Genomic DNA, 18,125 nt, shown 5'->3' on the forward strand with positions numbered 1-18,125 from the left:
TTATTTTGCTTGTGTTATTTGCTTGCTGTTTTTTGAAGTGCAATGATCAACTACTTGAAGAAATAAAACACATCCCATTTTAGCATGAAATCAAAGTTCTATTGTTAAAAAAAAAAAAGAAGAGAAAAGCAAGAACTAAACTGTACACAGAAGGATTTATAATAATTACCCTACCACAATGTCTCCAAAAGATTTCAATCATTATTTTAGTGTCGCATTTTCCTTTTAGCAATCATGGTTTTGTTCCTTACTTTTAGGGCATTTCTTTTAAGGTGATTAGTAATCTATGAGTGAGGAAAGTCTATTTTTTAGTGTTCAAAAAAAAAACCAAAAAAAAACCAAATAGCTGACATACATCCTTGGGATCTGCTGAAACTAGTCAACAATTCCCACATTGAAAACATGAAAACTTCAGCATATCATAGCAATAACACTTCCTGCGCTGCCTAATGGATTCTGTGTTCCATCATCAATTCCAGTTTTGTAGCCCTTTGTTAGAACTTGCCAACAAACCTTTAATGCCTAGAAAAATGCTTATTACAGTGTTGCAAAATTGTCAGACCATGAGATTTATTTTATCACTGCTCCATCTTCTAGGATCAAGCTACAAAGAGCCTGTGTTTTCACTAAAGTAATGCGTGTTTAGCATTCATTGTTGCACAGATTTCTAATGTGATGCAAGTAAATTCTAAAAACCTGAAAACATGCTTTTGTAATCTAAACATTTTGAAGGTTGAATAAAAATTTTTCAAGGTATGTGGGAGGAATGCTATTACTTTATCAACAACCAGCACTTCCAATTAAATACAATAAGAAAGGACAGAATAGATGAAAAAGCAAATCCAATCCACCTTACAGCCCTTCCATACTCGCCTGAAGAAAAAATGTTCTCTCGTCTACAAAAACATGCATAAAGTGACAATCATTGCTAGCAACCTAACGAAGATACCTCTCTTCCTACTCTTTAAATATTTTATGAGGAATTGGTATCTCCTCTTATTTAAGGATGAGTTATCAATGTAAGCCATTCTAGCCATGAATAGATGCTTACCTTTGTCACTACTCTGTATGTAATGAATGTTTCAATGGCTGTAATGTGACTTTCAGGATCATCGACTGTAATGAAGAGATCTCTTAATTCTGGTTCATCTTCAAATTTATACTGGTTTATCATTGATGAGGGGGATATTGGCACTGAAGTACTGAATGAGTTTACCTCAGCCAATGATGTATCCTACAAATAAGACACGAGAACATGCATATCAATATATCTTTATATACAAACACTCACATGCAAACATATACGTCTCAGATGCTAAAATGGCAAGCTCTTAAATAATCTGGTAAAACAGATAAAACCTAGAGCAGATGAAATAATTATATAGCACATAGCAAATCTATTATCCTTTTCAGTATTTGCTTCAGTGAGGATGTAAGAAAGAATGAGATTTGTTCTAAAACTAATGAAAGAGCAAAATGCTACCATTTGACAAGGATGTTACGCATAGCTAGAAAGAGGACTTGCCTATGAATGCTAAAATTAGTTACAAATCCAAGCACTCAGTAACTGTGTAGGATACTTACCAGCTTTATTAAAATTGTTAGAAGCCAGTTACTCAGGACTTAGAAAGTTTGAATTATCTCTACTAACCTGAACAGGGTGGGTAAAACCCTATGACTTTAAAAGAAAACAAGACAAAATCCAAATCAGAATTTTTATTGAAATTGGATATTTCGGTTTGCATACATTTTACAATAAAGTTTGAAATGGAAATCTTTTACTGAGACATAAATTTATTTTTTAAAAAAAGAAAAATGGTAAGTAAGGATGCAGTACAAATTTGATGCTTAATTTCTAAAAAAGTCAAACCACTATTTTGCTGAAGTGGAAAACCACTTTTTGATAGCATCAACCACTTCCACCACAGCACTCTAAGAATATGCCCCTATAGCAGCTGCTTCTGCTCAGTGCATTCCATGGTGATCACTCAAACTGGAATTGGAAACAGGCAAGAAATCTCATTTTCTTTCTTAGATGCAAGTCTGGATGAGCTCTACTAATTTATCCTTCATTTATCCATGAAGGATACAGTGACTAGCAAAATAAATTCACTAACACCATAAAAGTGCATAATAAAAGAATAAATCGCTAAAAATAATAAATTTGGGCAATTAAAATCAATCACTATGTTTTAAATATCAAATATTTTATACATTTTTTAATATATCCAATGCAATGAAGTATTTTTACAACAAACTTAAAAATTAATCTGTTTTCCAGAAGTTTTCTAAAAGTGTAGTTAGGCTACACTAACTACCAAGTGGCAAAGAGCTGATCTTTCCGGTGCCTCAGTAACTATGGAGCAAGAAGAAAAGCGATGTTGCTCAAGAGAAAACTGCTCAAATGGCAGGGGTGGAAATGTAGGAGTCCACAGAAACTAGAGTCACAGCGTCATCCCAAGGCCGATCTCGCAGGAGTGAAGAGCACACCACTGCAGGGCTGCCGAGCTTGGTGAGAGTTGCTTTTTTTCCTTTGAATTCAACTGGATCAAAACTTTCTCTAGAACACGTTCTCCTCTCTTGTTCTTTTCCTACCTTAAACCTTATTGCCTACTGCCGTCCCTCTCCTTTGGATTTATCAATTTACTTCCACAAATATGGAGTAGAAACTTGTATCAGGAATTACACATGGAAAGCACTGATGTATCAGGTCTCCTCCCATCACTTACGTACAGTTCTTTCAACAGCGAGACAAAAGCAGGATGGAAGACTAAAGGCAATGCTTTAAATGTTATATAGTTGCTTACTTGCATACCTGTAAGTCTTTTTATTTTTACTCAGTGTGTTCCAACACGACTTCTATACTGGTATGCAGCCAGCACTGTCCTGAGTGGTGGAGGATAAACAGAGAAGCTATTTTCACTGCCTGCTAGCACTGGCTGGCCATGCTCTACATGAAGAATGAGGACCGCTAGTTCAGAGCAGTCCATGTGATTCAAAGCGCTGAGACAACAGGAAATTTCCAGGGAAAGAAAAATGCATGTGAGCATCTAAGGGACTTGAGCGGCCATATAACTTGAGGAATGATGACTCTGCAAGGCCTAAATTGGATCAATGAAAATGTGTTTCATATTTTCTCATTTTCCATGGGTCATTAATACCTTAACATGTTGTTCCTCCCTCTACATTGCTACTAAAAATTGCTCTATACGGACAGGTTTCTGAAAGTATATTTTTATATGGAAGGGCTTATGAATACATGGTTTGTGAAACAAAACACGGGCAATAAAATCCATAGAATAAGCAGGTCTTCAGTTCTGTTGTAATACAACTCTAGTGTTCACCTGCACATCAATGAATGCATGTGAGCTTTAAACAAGCATCTGTTTCTCTTTCTTTATCCTCATGATACTTCAGGTTACTTTCAGCAGTTACTGAAGTTCGTGTGACAGAAGTCTGATGTCATCACAGAAACATGGCAAAAAAAGACGATAATTTTCTATTTTCTATACAGCTGTAATTTTGTGGTTGGAACTATGCATGAATAAAGATGAGGGCAGAAGGAGTTTTGTGGCATAGGAAAACCAGTCAATTCTTCTAGCTCTTGGGTTGTATACCTTTTTTAAAATAAAAACTTTTTTCCTCTTCATCTATGGAAAGAGAATCAAGGTCCTGTCCCAGATAATGATGTGCTTTCGCACGCCTCCACCAGCCCCACCTACCTGCAGTACCCCTTCTCCCTTCCAAGCCCTTTCACTACTGACAGCAGTCGGCAGAGCTGTGTGTGCCCATCAGCAAATAGGTTCATGCGTTTTGATTTACTGGCCAGGAAACCAAATAGATAGAAAACCAATGAGCTCGTGGCAGCATGAGGGCTGCCTCTGGGTCTCCTCCCTCTAATACTTGCAGTTACCCTATCTCACTCTCATATTTGGCTGCAATGGGTCAGTAAGACTCCAAAATAAACAAGGGAAGGAAAACACTCGTACAGCAGGAGCAGCCTTAAAGTAGGCTGAGCACACAGCTGAGCCTGCAACTCTTTGTAGAAGACATTAAGCCCAGGGGTTTTCCTGAACATAACTCCTCCCCAGAGCATAGATCCTTGAGTTAGGGTTGCCTCCATGCCTCATCCATTCTTCCCTCCCTCCCTCCCTCCCTCCCTCCCAGCGAGAATCCAGAGCTTGCAATCTTCTGAGGCCAGGGATCCAAAGGAGGTCTGGAGAGAAAGGACATGGTGGCAGAGTTTGTCCTATAAGAGAATAGTATAGTTGTTGGAGCTTTCTTCAAAGAAGCAAAGAGATTAAGGAAGACAGAACAGTTCCTTGGCCGAAAAATTCACTTATAAATTAGTCTCAAATCCTTGATCAACTTGTTTTGGAAGAAAAATTAGCCTCTCTGCAATTCCGAAGTGGCATGTACATCTCTTCCAGAAATACCATTAATTAAGTTTTCTGTAATTATGAAATGGAGACAAACACTGTAAAGCAGAGTTTGAAAGAAGAGCTGCTAAAGATTTTCAGTATTAACCGAAGAGCTGACGGCTTTGTCAACGCCAGGTCACCATATCAGTTAACACGTAAGGCGAAGATTAACTGAATGGCTATTGCGATACATGTGCTACTCTATACTTTGAAACTAATGGAAGAAAGCAGGTTGAGAACATTGTATTTGTGTGACTCATAACTCAGCCCCGAGAAGTCCTCTCTGCTAAAAAGACCTCAGAACTTTTTCCACAGTAACGGAAACCAGGCTAGAGTGAAATGCACGTCACATCACGAAGTGCTTTATCAGAGCTGCCGAAGAAGATGCTAGTCTGTAATATGTGAGATATGTCACAGGATACTGGGTCAATGGTTTGTGACACTATCAGGTTAAATGTCTATGAATTTTCATAAAATAAAAGCCCTGTGTTTACATCTTGAGTAATAACTTCAGGTATTGATGTTGACAATTTTTAAGAATCTCATTTTTTACCATTTTGGTAGCTGGTACATTTCATTGACTAAACTGAGAAAAATGAAGTTGATGTCAGTGTCAGGCACTGAGCACCGCACTGCTGCTGCTGTCCCGCTTGGCCTGCAAATGCTACACTGCTACCTTAAAGACGGCATGAGAAACTCCATTAAGGTGCAATTTAAAACAAGGTGGTCCTGGAACAGTACGTTATGGAAAAATTGGTTTTACAAAACTTAGTCTGAAGCTACATTTAGCCTGTCAGTTTCCCTTGAATATACGGAACATGAACAAATGGGGTGTAATCCCCAATCAACCTCACAGATTTTCATCAGCTCAAAAGATCAGCCTCCAAATTGCACCTGAAAGCAAACAGTGAATTACTGGTCTACGTATAACCACTAAATGCAGGTGTCCAAGCTTTGGAAAGACTGTGGTATTTTCATATAGTATGACAAATTTTCTCATTTGTAGCAATAAGTTATCACGTGACATGCATTAATAGTAGTTAAGATTTAACAAAAGTAGCAGAACAAAGATATTTGCCATATAGCAGCAGTAACTCGTATCAACTACACTTGTTTTTATTTTTTATTCCCAAGGAGCATCGCTCTTGACAAGCAAGCGGCATAACTGTTGATATGCTGTATTGATAGGCAAATACCTGCATGCAGAACTGCCTGAGCTTACGTAGTAAAAGCAAAAGGATTCAAAGTAAGAAGCAAACAACTAAAATGGTATTTTAGCACTGCTTTTGCATGCAAGTTCAGTGAATCATTCATCTCTTTATGTCAAATCAAGACTGATGCTTTTCTAGAAAATATTATTTAGCTAGTTATGCTTCAGAAAAATACAGATAACTTGGTGAAATTTAGCCTGACCTTTTGCATGTTACAGACCATTAAATCACCTAATAGCCCCTTCTGGCCTTAAAATCCATGAATTTCAAGAATTTTACTACAGTCAAAGTTTAAATACATAGCTCCTAAGAATGAAGCTCTTATTCCAATGATTTTATTCATGCATACCAAAAAATGTATCTCGTTTACAGAAATATAAAAATATACACATTTAATTCCTATGACAATTGGTTCTACTGAAAATACATTTGATGTCACATTTTCAAATAGGAAACATAACTGCTCTTCCTCTCCAATGTCAAACATCCTGTCACACAGTCGTTCAGAAGTCTCAGAAGGTTAACAGGGCCTTGACCCCTATATATATTTTCTCCACCTTAGCTATTTGTATGTCCTTATGTTATATTTTAGATGCTGCCGTGATAAAGCCAATAGATCCACGACATGCTCTCTTCTTTAATGGCTGAGCAGGCAAAAGGTAAGCCTTATCTTAACCAAATCAGTAGAAAATGAGAAACGTTATACGTGGTAGCTGTACTGAACTTCACTGGATTAATTAAAACCGGCAATATTGGCAGGACTGGTGCCCACGTACCTAGCCTGCTCTGTGTAGTGCCGGAACGTGGACCCTAACACATCGTCAGTTTCATTACTTTTCTTCCCCTCGTCACAATACAGATGTTACCTTCTCAAACCTCCTACGTGAAGGTGCTAGGCTTCCTTCTGCTTTTAAAAGAAAACTTGAAACTTGGAAATATTTATTTATATTTAAATACAACTGCAATTACTGAATACGACTGTTTATTTAATTTACAGATACATATATGGTACAAGACAAACATAAGTGATGACAAAGTTACAGCGAGCCCAGATTACTTGGCAACTTTAAGGTAAGAGCAGTAATGACTGACTGGCACAGCTCGTCCGAAGGACCAAACCCCGCTTTTCGTGCCCGAGGAGAAAGTGCCCCGGGGCTCGGCTGAGCGAGCCGGGCCGCCCGGGGGCGCGGGGCTGCCCGGGGCAGCGCTCGGCGGCCCCCGGAGCCCCCGGTGACTCTCCCAGGGCAGCGGCCGGCAGCCGGACCCGCCCTGCCCAGGCGCTGCGCTGTCCGGGCGCAGGGCGCGGAGGCTGCCCGGCCGGGCGCGGGGCAGGCGGGCAGAGGCCGAGATCGCCGCCGCCCGGGGCGGTGCGGGGCTGTCCCGCCCCCCCGCGCCGCCCCGGCTCCCCGGCGCACTGCGGGGCAAAGTACCGGCGGAGCGAGGGAGCGGCCAGCAGCCCACCCGCCCCCGGCGCGGCGCGGCCCGGCCCGGGGAGGGCGCTGCCGTACCTTACTGAACACCTCCAGGTCGTCCTCCTCATCGTCCAGCGCCAGCACCTCGGCGGCGGCGGCGATCAGCGGCCCCCGCGCCGCGGCTGGGGCACCCGCGGGGAGCTGGAGCTCGGCCTCGGCCCCTCCCTCGCCGCCGGGGGAGGGCGGGGGGAGCGGCGGCCCCGGTACCCGGCCCTCTGCCTCCATCCTTCCCGGCGAGCGCGGGCGGGGGCCCCACCGGAGCCGCTCCCCGGGGCGCGGCAATGGGGCGCCGCAATTGGCCGCCCGCCGGTCGCCCGCCCGCGGCCCGCCCCCGGCCCGGCCCGCCCGCCCGCCCCGGGGGGCGCGCCCAGTGCGCAGGAGTGGAAGTGGCGGCGGCAGGACGGCCGCCTTGCTGGGCTGGGAGGAAGCGCGGCGGGGCCGGGCTGTGTCGTGTCGTGGTTGTGGGTTTGCCCCTCTGAGGGCGGCGGGACGACGGCCGAGGCCGCAGCGTCTCTATGGAGGCTGGCCGTGAGGCGGGGAGGAGGCGGAGGCGGCTGCAGCTGCTCACAACGCCCACAGACGTCTTCATGGAGGCGTGGGGCTCGTTCGCGTGTCGGCATCTCCCCGCTTTGGCCGCCTTCGGTGCTGCTGAGGACCGGGGCCGGTTGAGCTGGGGTCGGTTACCCGCGGGGGCGGGCTTGGGGAGCGCTGGTGCTGGAGCAAGGGTGCGCTGTGCCGGGGGTTGGAGAGCCCGGCGGAGCCCCGAGGGTGCCCGGCAGGGACGGGCGTACCCAGGCTTCCCTGCCTTCCCCGGGTTGGTTTCTTTCTCCCCGGTGGGCATCCAGGCTGCATACCCCCCCGTCCCCACCGCCGGGCAGCAGTCGGGACACACGCCTTGCTCCTGGCCTCGCGGACCCTTTGGGCAGCCACTCTGTTGTTTGTAGCTGGAGGATGTAGTCCTTCATGGTAGGGTCAGGTATGCTTTCGGGTGTTGAGGCCAGAGGTTACTTTGGGGTCAGGGATTTATTTGTGAGAACAAATTGATGCCATGTTACATCTGGAAAGGAGTGGGAAGAGGAACACCAAACCAAAAAATAGTAAAGCTGCGGAAAGTAAAAACATCAGAAATTAGGAATTCTGAAGTTGCCAGTGTTGAATAGGTAGTAATAGGCAGTGCTACTAGTTGCAGGAGGTGGGGCTGTGTAGTAAGGGAGCAGGCAGGTTGAGGGGGGAGAAGGCTGGTCTAGCCTGTGGTGGGGTTCCAGTGCTACCTTGGGCGAGCAGCTTCTGTGCTGAGCACAGGAGCTCCTCTGCAGTGCTGGACAAGGCACCGAGGCCCACGTCTGCACAGCGCAGAACAAGGCACATCTTTACAGGCTCCCTCTGAAACATCTGAAGTCAATGGGAACTTTGTCGTTAGCGTAGGCTTCCAGAGTCCTGCGTGGGTACTTAAACAGGCAGATACAACATAACCTTTGCGTACCTTGGTTCCCGTGCTGTCAAATTAGAAAAAGCAAACCCCGTAATCAAATGAAAGTATTTTGAAAAGCGTTCGTCTGTGAAACACTCCTGGCAGTTGATGAGGAAATGCCAAATCAATTTCATGCTTTCTAGTGAAGTCTTGAGCCACAACTTGAAAGAAAGAGATAAAAATAAACGCTAAATATTCACTGAACTGTGTAGAGAGAGAAAAATAATAGGCCTCTGTAATTAGAGAATGTACACTAAGTCGTTTTCATGTTTGTTTAAAAAATAAACCAATAACCTAAATCTCCGTGGGAACTGTGGGTTGAGGGGCGGTGGACCTTTACACAGAAGTGACCACACACATTTTTGCTTACGGACGAGCCTTTGCTGTTGTGGGTGGCTCTCTTCTGTGGACCAGCCACCAGAGGGAGATGGGGTGCACCTTTCCTGGGTACTCAGATATCTGCTGACGGCAGAGTATCTTTCCTTAAGTTAAAATAGATGCTTTCTGTAGTTTTAAAATAACGACTGGCCTTAGTACGAGATCCTCGGGCGTCTTTTCCTTCTGACTCTGTGTAGACCATCCCTGCCCTGCTGCTCTTTCCCGTTCCCCAGCTCTGTGCATGGGTTCTCTGGTACGCTGCCTTCCTCACAGGCTGCCCCCAGCCCTAGGCTGGGTGCTGCTCACCTCCAGCCTCCTCACCTGCAAGGTGCAGGCTGGGGTTCCTTGTGCAGGTGCTTCTTATCCAGCACCAAATCTACAGCTCTTCCCACCTCTGCGTCTTTTATGGTTTCTTTACAGTGCCCTTGCTGCCCCTGTATCTCCTGGTTACCCTTGAGTGCCAGACACTGACAAAAAGTGAGTATCAGAATATATATTTTCTACTCTGTCCTTTACGATGATGTATCATTGTACAGATGTATCTAGCTTGTTTTCTGACTTTATATAGGTGATGGATAAGTTTTATTTCCTCTGGTTTTGCCTTTCACTGTTTCAAAGTGCCACGCTTTGTGCCAGAGGCCTGCAGGTTTTCTGAATAGAGTAAGTACCTAGAACCCGTATAATGTCTGAGTTTTTAATATGTCTGTATTTAAATTCAGATGTCATATTTGTGAGGCAATAACAAAATAAAATAAAACTCATTGAGGATCAGAATTCCAGACAGCACACATCAGAGATGATAAATAAAAGACAGCCAGTCAAAGGAATTATAAAACTGATGTACTGTAGACTCGAATACTAAGGCTGTCATCTGGATCATACTAATTTTTCAAAGTTTTACCATTCTCTTGGGTTCTTTATTTCTGTTTGAGAAAAATCTCACAAGATGCTTTAATTGGATTTTTTCTTATTATAGCTTTTTATTAGCTCATTAATCAAGCCTAACAAGACATATTTTTAGGTTCCTCACTGGCAGTGCTTATCTTTCTTTGCCTTATATTTGAAGTACCAATCTGTGAGAAAAAGGTATTCATTGTCCTTTGGTCTAGGAAAATATGCATTACATTTAACAGTTATTTGGAGTTTTAATCATCGCTAGGACCCGTGCTAAAACAAAACAGGGGACTGTTCTGCCATCACTTTCACCTGTGCTCCCCACCCTCTACCCTATTTGTCCCTAATCTCTATTGAAAGAGCCCAGGGAGTAAATGTAACTTCAGGGCACCTTCCCTCCCAGTGGGATTGCCAGCATCTCTCCCCCTGCGGTGTTTAGCAAAAAGAGCTTTTTACAGACTCAAGAATTTGTTGCTTGTTTTCTGCTGTAGGACCAGAGACGATTTTAAACAGTTGGATAATTGTGCGATTCAGAGATATTGCAGGTAGCATAAATGCAGAGCTACACTTACCAGAGGGGTTTTACAGGTTTCTCCCATACTGTTATTTCAAAAGTGCATTGCTGTACATCTTGGTTATTCTTCAGTTCAATGTGTGTATGTGCACACGTATGCCAACAGGCTCCGTGTTGCCTGAGCGCCTGGGATTTACACGTTTAACCACAGATATCCTTCCCCGAACTTGTGGAATTAGATCTTGGCAATAATTAAGGGTCAATGTCATTTGTTGTTATGCCATGAATATTATTGCCCTACTTATTTAAAGAAACAGCTATTGCACTGAGACAATACTCAACAATATTTTGCTAAATAAATGTTAGCATTTTGGAAAGTATGGTGTTTTCTAAATACCTATACAATATTCATGAAATACTTTACCTTTCCAGGCTCACCCACTCAGGAACACCGAGTGGACTATTCACATATGCAGGACTGACTGCAGTTGCCTCCCACTGTCATTTGTTCACTTAAGCCCAAAAAGCTATTTTGTATTACAAAAATGTCAATATTATTCCTCCTTGCATTTTCCCCTTTTCTTTGGTAAGAGTGTTGATCCTAGCTAGTAATCCCTTCCAGAGTTGCTTTTTCTTCAGCAAATCAAATTTACAAACACCGAAGCAGAACCAAGCTATTCCTTCGCGCTCATGTGCAGGCTGCATGTGATCCCTTTAGGCCACAATACCACTTTGAATGCTTAATGTTGACTTGTCGAGTTTCACCAACTGCACAGTGATATGGACAGGATTAAATCTTGTTTTATTTCATCAGCTCTGTAGCCAGGCAGTAGCGAGGTATGGTAGGTTCATGGTGTTTTACTCTGTTCCACCACTGCAGTGCAAATAATAAGCATATTAGTGAATCTGCTGACATTCAGCACCTTGGCACAAATGAGAACATTTTTCTAGGTCTGAAATGCATTGTCAAGTAGCATTCTTGTCAGCGTTGTACAGTGTGTAAGCAGAAGTCATTATGTTTACACCCAGAAGATATTTTGATGGTGAATTAAGGGCTGACCTTCATATCATACCATTTATTAGAGCAAGCCTTATAGTAAGCTCCATATAATGGCTCAAAATAAGGTTAACTATTTGTGCTCCATGCCTGAACTGGCAAAGGAGTCGGAGCAATAAAGCTCTTGGGTAAGTTGCAAGCTGCTTAGCTTTTCAGCTGCCCGTTGTCTTTTGGTTGAAAGGTAACTGTTAAGCTCTTGTTATTTTTGTTGTTGTTCTTAGTTTAAGTTTGGAAGGTGCTTTAATTGGAATATTGTAAAATTATTTATCTGTCAGACAGTGGATATCCTCCAAGCTTATTTTTTCAGAGAGTATCAGACTGTCTTTGCTTTCTGACTGCCCAAAGGAAATTACAATGTAGTGTACTCATAATCATGTTATCTCTTTTATAGCTGCAGATCATTTTTATGATGTTGTAGACGTACAAAGCCCTGATCAATATCTAGAGACTTGCTATCCTTTTAAGTTATGTGACTCTGCCAAATTTTAGACATGAAAATATTCCAGGTGAAGCACTATTGGGTTTCATAATTTTTACAATATCTAAAAACAGTTGCCAAGCTTCATTGGATGTGAAAGCATTGATTTTTTTGTAATACTTTGCACTGTTGTCAGATAGAGTCCATCTGTTCTAATCTAGCTTTGTCTCTTCTGCTGAAGGAATGGTTTCATGTTTCCAAATAATTGCTGCTGTTCTTGTTTTTTGTTGAATAGTATATTTAGCAATATGTACTTCATGGCATGAAATATGAAGAGTACCTCCTAGTCCAAAAGTATGCAACGAATATATTGATTTTTTAAAAAACCTTTAAAGGCTTATTGAATTAATTTAATATATGAATCTGAGTTCTTTCTATTTTTAATTTTCCCGATGTCTAGTTTGGGAACTCTGAACTTCAGGTAACAGATTAATACTGGATGTCAGTTAACCTGTTTATGAATGACCAAGCATGGTCCTGTTTGTTAAATAACTGAAAAGAAATGACAGTGGCTGATATGAATGTTACTCATTTACAGATGTTTGTTTATAACCCATTTAAATTGAAGAATTCTGTATTTCAGCTATTGCAGTGTAATGCACAGGCTCTGAAAATATTATGCCAACCTGTGATCAGTTTGACCTTTTAGGCACAGGGCCTGCCGTTGCTTCAAGGATTATTAGCCTTCATAGAATTGGTTTATAAGGATTTAGCAATCTGTTCACATATGCTTTCAGTGAGCCTGAAAAACTTAACCAAAGGGAGCTGGCAGGTAGGTGAGCTTACTTAAACCAATCCAGGAGGCACACCGTGGTTGAATTAACCCTCTGCATTTTTGATGTTTTAATAGATGTATTTTTTTTTAGACAGAATCTTTCTGTGCCTCTTAGTTTATTATTGCCAGGATGACTATTAAGATATTTTTTTAATGAAAGGTTTTTTTAGTCTACAAATTCACACCTGAGGTATTGACTTAAAATTGAGGTCTACATGAGACCTAATTAACACTTTAATACTTATTGATAGAAAATTATATGTATATAGTCATTCATAAAACATATGGAAAATTCATTCTACAGCTATACTGCCACAGCATCTCTCACTTTTATCCTGTGTCACTGAGCTCTTCTCTTCCATAAAACTGTACGATACTAATTGTAGAGGACAGCGGTTCAAGGTCATTCTTGCTAAAAAACTGCCCCTTTTTGTTCTACAGAGATCAGAAAAATTTTTTAAAAACCCACATCATCATCATAATGTGGAAATAAAAGTATGGTCATGGATAGTAGATTATGACCCAGAGGAAAGAATGTGAACAATGCAGCTGCAGAGAGGAATTTTAAGTGTTATATGTGAAACTGCCCACATGAGAATTGCAGCCCAAGGAAGTGAGCCAGCAGTCTAACTACAATCAATATCCAGGTTAAGTAAACAATTACAGTCTGCTGGAGTTGGAAGGAAATCTACACAGCCTGACAGGGTAACTGCAATGTCTTCAGGTGTAAATTCTGAATTTTCTTCATAGATAGCTTGCTTGCCATTTACGGAGTGTAACTGATTTTTTTTTTTTTTTTTCAACCTATCAGGCAAAGGCTGCTCTCAGTTTGTGAAGAGCTGTTGTTAAGTTTTTGCAAACAAATTAGGTATATCAGTTAATAGTCAAGGTTGTTTTAAAAAGCTGGAAACTGGTGAGATTCAGAAGTGACCAAAAGAGCCATCAGACAATATGATTAGACAGAAGAGCAGGCTTATGAATAAGTAAAAAATACAAATATTAGGGTACTTTGTGAGCACTGAGTTTGCCCAACATAGAAGACATCGATCCTAGAATGGAAACAGCTGTGTTTGCAACATTTTAGGATAGTTTGCTTGTCAGATATTAATATGTGGAAAAGACCTTGTGTGAAAACTTGGCAGTTCGTCCCACAGAAGATACTTCTTTTCCTTGCAATATTTGCTATAAAGTTGCTAAATAGCTCAAAAAATAGTTTCAACACCGTTAAAAGAGATGGCTAACCCCAAAAAAAGAGCTGTGATAGTTTTATAGATGAAAGAATATTTTTTACATTTTGGCTTGGTCTCTCATCCCTTACTTAAGCAAAACTTGGGAAACCTCAAAATTTTCCTGAGAGCATACATACATATGAAACTGATCATATAGTAGACAGCTGTTCTGCTATCATGCCCTCATTTTATATTTAATCCCCCTCAAAATAGCTTTATGCTTAAAAGTATCAATTGCTCCTAGTGGACAGTAAAGTGCTGGAGCATATTTGTTTCCCTGTGCACAGAAGAGATTAAATACAATGAACCATTTCCTGCCTGTTCTGTCACCGCTCCATGTCTTGTTTAGGATTAGCTAAGGCATGTAGTATGTCTGATGGGAATGCTATATAGTGAACATGTGAGTGAGGTGTGGCACAAGTACACAGGAGAATACACTTCAATGAATTTTGTAACCCCAAGAAGATGTGGGTTTTTTTCATTTTATTTCTTCTTGGCATGTCTCTGTGTTTTTGCACTGTGTACAACTTTGGAGACTCTTTGTTTCCAAAACTGAGAAGCGTTTGTCTCCAAATACTGAGAAGCACCAGTGCCAAATTCTAGAAAAGAATAGCTGAAGAAACAATTTAAATTTCAAGACTTTATGCTAAGACATAATCCAAGACACAGAGTGACTCTGGACAGTATGATCACGCTGCAGCTGCAAGAGATCTAGATCAGACAGGGAAGGAAGTATTCCAACAGATGTGATTGACAGTAGTGGCACAAGCAGTCATATGCTTCCTGCAGTTTTCTCTTATTTAATAACAGTTAGCAGTTTTGTTTTGGGCTGTGAGAAAATGAGAAAGACCGGATTTGTCTGTATCTTAGAGAGGAAACAACAGGATTAATTAGATCCCTATTTTCTTCAACTGATTTTGCACTTAGGCGTGATGTCATAGCAGAGGGCTTAGGACATTGACCCAATGGATTTGCAAGAGAACTTGCTTTTAAAATGTGGTTTCTGGATGGATTGTGGCATTGAAATACTGTGTTCTGGAGAGTTGCAGTGAGCTCTGTAGTTAGACAGCACTGGCGCTTGTTTTCCACTGAGAGAAAGAGAAAAGTTGTTAGGCAAGATGAAACTGCAGGGAAGAGTAGGTGTACCTCCCCAGCTCCTAGGAATTAAATCCCTGTCATTTGAGATGAAAGCTTAAATACATGAAAGTTCTCTTCTTTATTCATCTTTTTGATAAGCGATTGCTAGGAGGATGCTATATACTTAAGAAAATGGAAGGAACAGAGAAGAATTTGAGAGGTGTGTAATACAATACACATAGCCTACTCCATACTGTGAAAAAGTTTGGAAATTGGAGGGGTCAGTTCCTTCTACTTTAGGTGTATCACTGTGCTTTCCTTATCTGTGAAGCAAAGCTACATGCTATTTTTGGCTTTACTGAACTTCTGAAACCTTAACAGAATAACATGTGTTTTTCTGTCGTATCACTTAAGACAGCAAATGACTATCTACTAGATTGCATTTTTCAGCCTGTGGCCATGTATGGTGCATGGTTGATTTGATGTTCTGTAAGAATTCCTCTGTAAATTGTCTTAATGATTTATACCATCAAATTGTTCACATTTCTAAATTTTATATGAAACAGGCTAAATTTTAGCCTGCTGAGCTTTCTTGTTCTTAAGTGATGCACAAGAGGAAAACAGACATTATTAGACACAGCAAGGAACAGAGAACAACAGTTGGAAGGGGTTCATTTTCCAAATACAGCATCTCTGAGAGCACCTTTGGGTTTGCTCAGGAGGAAACTCCAGTCCAACCATTCTACCATATCTTAGACTGACTCTTAGCTGGGCAAGCTCTGCTGATGCTGGACTCAATAGCTGACCATAGGGGAAAGGTTCACAGGGGTAAACTCATCTGGTTTTGAATCAGCTGGGAATTACTTCAGCTCTTTAGCAGGTTGGAATAGCTTAGGAGTGCCTTCACTTGAATTTGCATCTCTGTGTTTCAGAAAGCCATTCAAGCTGCCAGGAGGAATGATAGAAGATGCGGGAGACTTTGATTTGATTCTCACTCCGCCAAAAATATCTAATATAATTCCCAATAAACTGTATGGTTTCTGTCTGAAGCCCTATGTTGATAAGGCAACACAAGTATTTTGGATATAGTGCTGGAGCACAACACAGCTGTTCTTGCCTTCAGCTATCCTCTCTATTAGGTGAGAGTTATTGGGTAGATTGGAGCAAATCTCCTTTGATATCTATGTGCTTTTTAGCACTTTAAGAGCATTCCCCAAGAAGATTCATGAATCACGTGCTCTAGCAGAACCAATGCAAATTGCTCACAAGACAACAAAGAAAGTGTCCTGAGGTTCCCATGAAAATGTGCTGGTGGTGCGTGGATGCCTTTTAACCTTGTCCTTAATTTTACATCCACACTTCAGTGCAAATACATGCCTGATGGTAGTGGGGAAAGAAGGTGAAAGGAAACAATAAAAGGGAACATGGTAGCTATGAACTTAAACTCAAATGAAAAAAGCTTTGAATAATCATCTGGTTATGCAACGTATTTAAAAGTGAGATCTTGTTACCAAAGCATTTTCTCTTATTATTATTTTTATAGTACAAAAAAGCAAGTGATGTACAGATCAGTACAGAAGCTGAAGGAATGAGGCTCCAGTAAAAGTACGGCCTGAAATGCTAATGGCTTTAAAACAAAATTATGCCTATTTACAAATGAAACAGTCAATTTTTAGGTAACCAAAATGCAGAGTGGAATGGATACAAATTATTTCATAATTGATCAGAAGGTAAATAATGACACGTACTGCTACATACTGAGGAAGCTGAAAATAAGGAAATAGTACTGGTAATCTGCCTCTGGGGACTGAGATTGGCATAATTGGTGAAGTAAGTCTGAAACTAAGAAATGAGGGGTAAGGCAGAAAGATTTTTGGATGGCCCAATTTATCTCCTGTAAACAGAAAAAGTGAGTTCAAGTGTCTTCCAATGATGATGGAGTTAGCAGTGAGCAGGACATGAGCAGCAAGAAGGGAAAATAACGACCTGTGTAACAACAGTCAGGTAGGCCAGGCTGGTCCAGCTTCTGCAGTGTGAGGGATGGATTCCTTTTTGGGGTTTGTTCAGTGAGCCCGCACCGATGGATGCACCCCTGAGGGAGCTGCACTGTGCCCCTGCTACCTGCCTCTCCTCCGCGGCTGGGCAGGGGTAGCCATTAGTACCGCTGGGAGGAGGCGGTCAGATGTTTGGCAAGGGGAGTGCAGCCGGCCCTGCTTGAGCTAAAAGCAACAGGCCAGAGCAGTTCTCAGGATTATAGTGAGGTGCTATAATCAGCAGAAGGATTTTGAGTAATTTGGGTAAAAATTAATGGTCGGGAAAGAGTAATTAAAACGTTAGTATGCAAACATAATGAGCTGGACCAGCAAAATGTGGGATGTTAGAAGGATTACAAGAATGTAGTGGAAAAACAGGTGTGGAACGGTGCGGCAATAAAAAAGATAGAATTGCACATTAGTTTGAGGCAGATTAAAGAAAGAAGTAGCAATAATGTAGCTATGTTGTTTGAATCAAAAGTACTTCAAAATCAGGGAATCATAGAAAAATTCTATTAATTTTGTAAGTCTGTAGGATATTGTAGGGTTGGATTTCGTTACTAAAAGGGATCTTTTTGAAGCATTTTATGTTTTAACATTTTGTGCGTGGTTAAAGCTTTGAGTACTACCAGGAGTTGTGACCATATGGGCGGGCAGCCCCACATATGGAAGTATTTAACTTCTTCAGTATAGCTTGGAGAACAAATGCTAATAATACTGGGTATTTCTGCTGGTAATAGCTGACAGTTTTTTCACTTTGTCGATAAGAGGCCAACTTTAAGGTTTCATTTAAGTAATGAAGATATTCTAGATGAGCTGATTGAAGAACATTTGATGTGTGATTCAGATAAAATTAAATGACAAGAGTAAAACAAATAGGTATGTAACTGACGAATTCCAAGGTTGATACTCTACAGATGTGAATGATTAAATCAATCTACCAAAGAAGCTTGGAAACTCAAATGTGGAGGAGATCTAGCACTTTCTTACTCAAAGTTTGAAAACTATCTGGAATTAATAACCAGGACAAAGAAGGAAACATTGTAGAAAGAATCTAACTGGATGAATAGCCACATAATTAAAAATAAATGAGCAGAATGAAAACAGATTGCAGA

At 41.4% G+C, this 18,125-nt stretch overlaps 1 protein-coding gene across 2 annotated transcripts in view; it reads right to left on the reverse strand.

Moving 5' to 3' along the window:
* Positions 1 to 7,329, reverse strand: part of SNX7 (sorting nexin 7) — a 28,963-nt gene extending 21,634 nt beyond the window's left edge. The window contains exons 1-3 of one of the 2 annotated variants that reach the window (XM_086617303.1): positions 7,251 to 7,329; positions 7,141 to 7,196; positions 1,052 to 1,234 (exon numbers count right to left, since the gene is read on the reverse strand). In XM_086617303.1, the coding sequence (XP_086473429.1) occupies positions 1,052 to 1,234; positions 7,141 to 7,196; positions 7,251 to 7,329 (318 nt within the window). Of the gene's footprint in view, positions 1 to 1,051; positions 1,235 to 7,140 lie in introns of both variants that reach the window. The other variant, XM_086617302.1, reaches the window with a different exon arrangement.
* Between the last annotated feature and the right edge of the window lie 10,796 nt (positions 7,330 to 18,125).

The sequence above is a fragment of the Tauraco erythrolophus genome, chromosome 10 (assembly GCF_009769465.1).
Source record: "Tauraco erythrolophus isolate bTauEry1 chromosome 10, bTauEry1.pri, whole genome shotgun sequence".
NCBI classification, from domain to species: Eukaryota; Metazoa; Chordata; class Aves; order Musophagiformes; family Musophagidae; genus Tauraco; species Tauraco erythrolophus.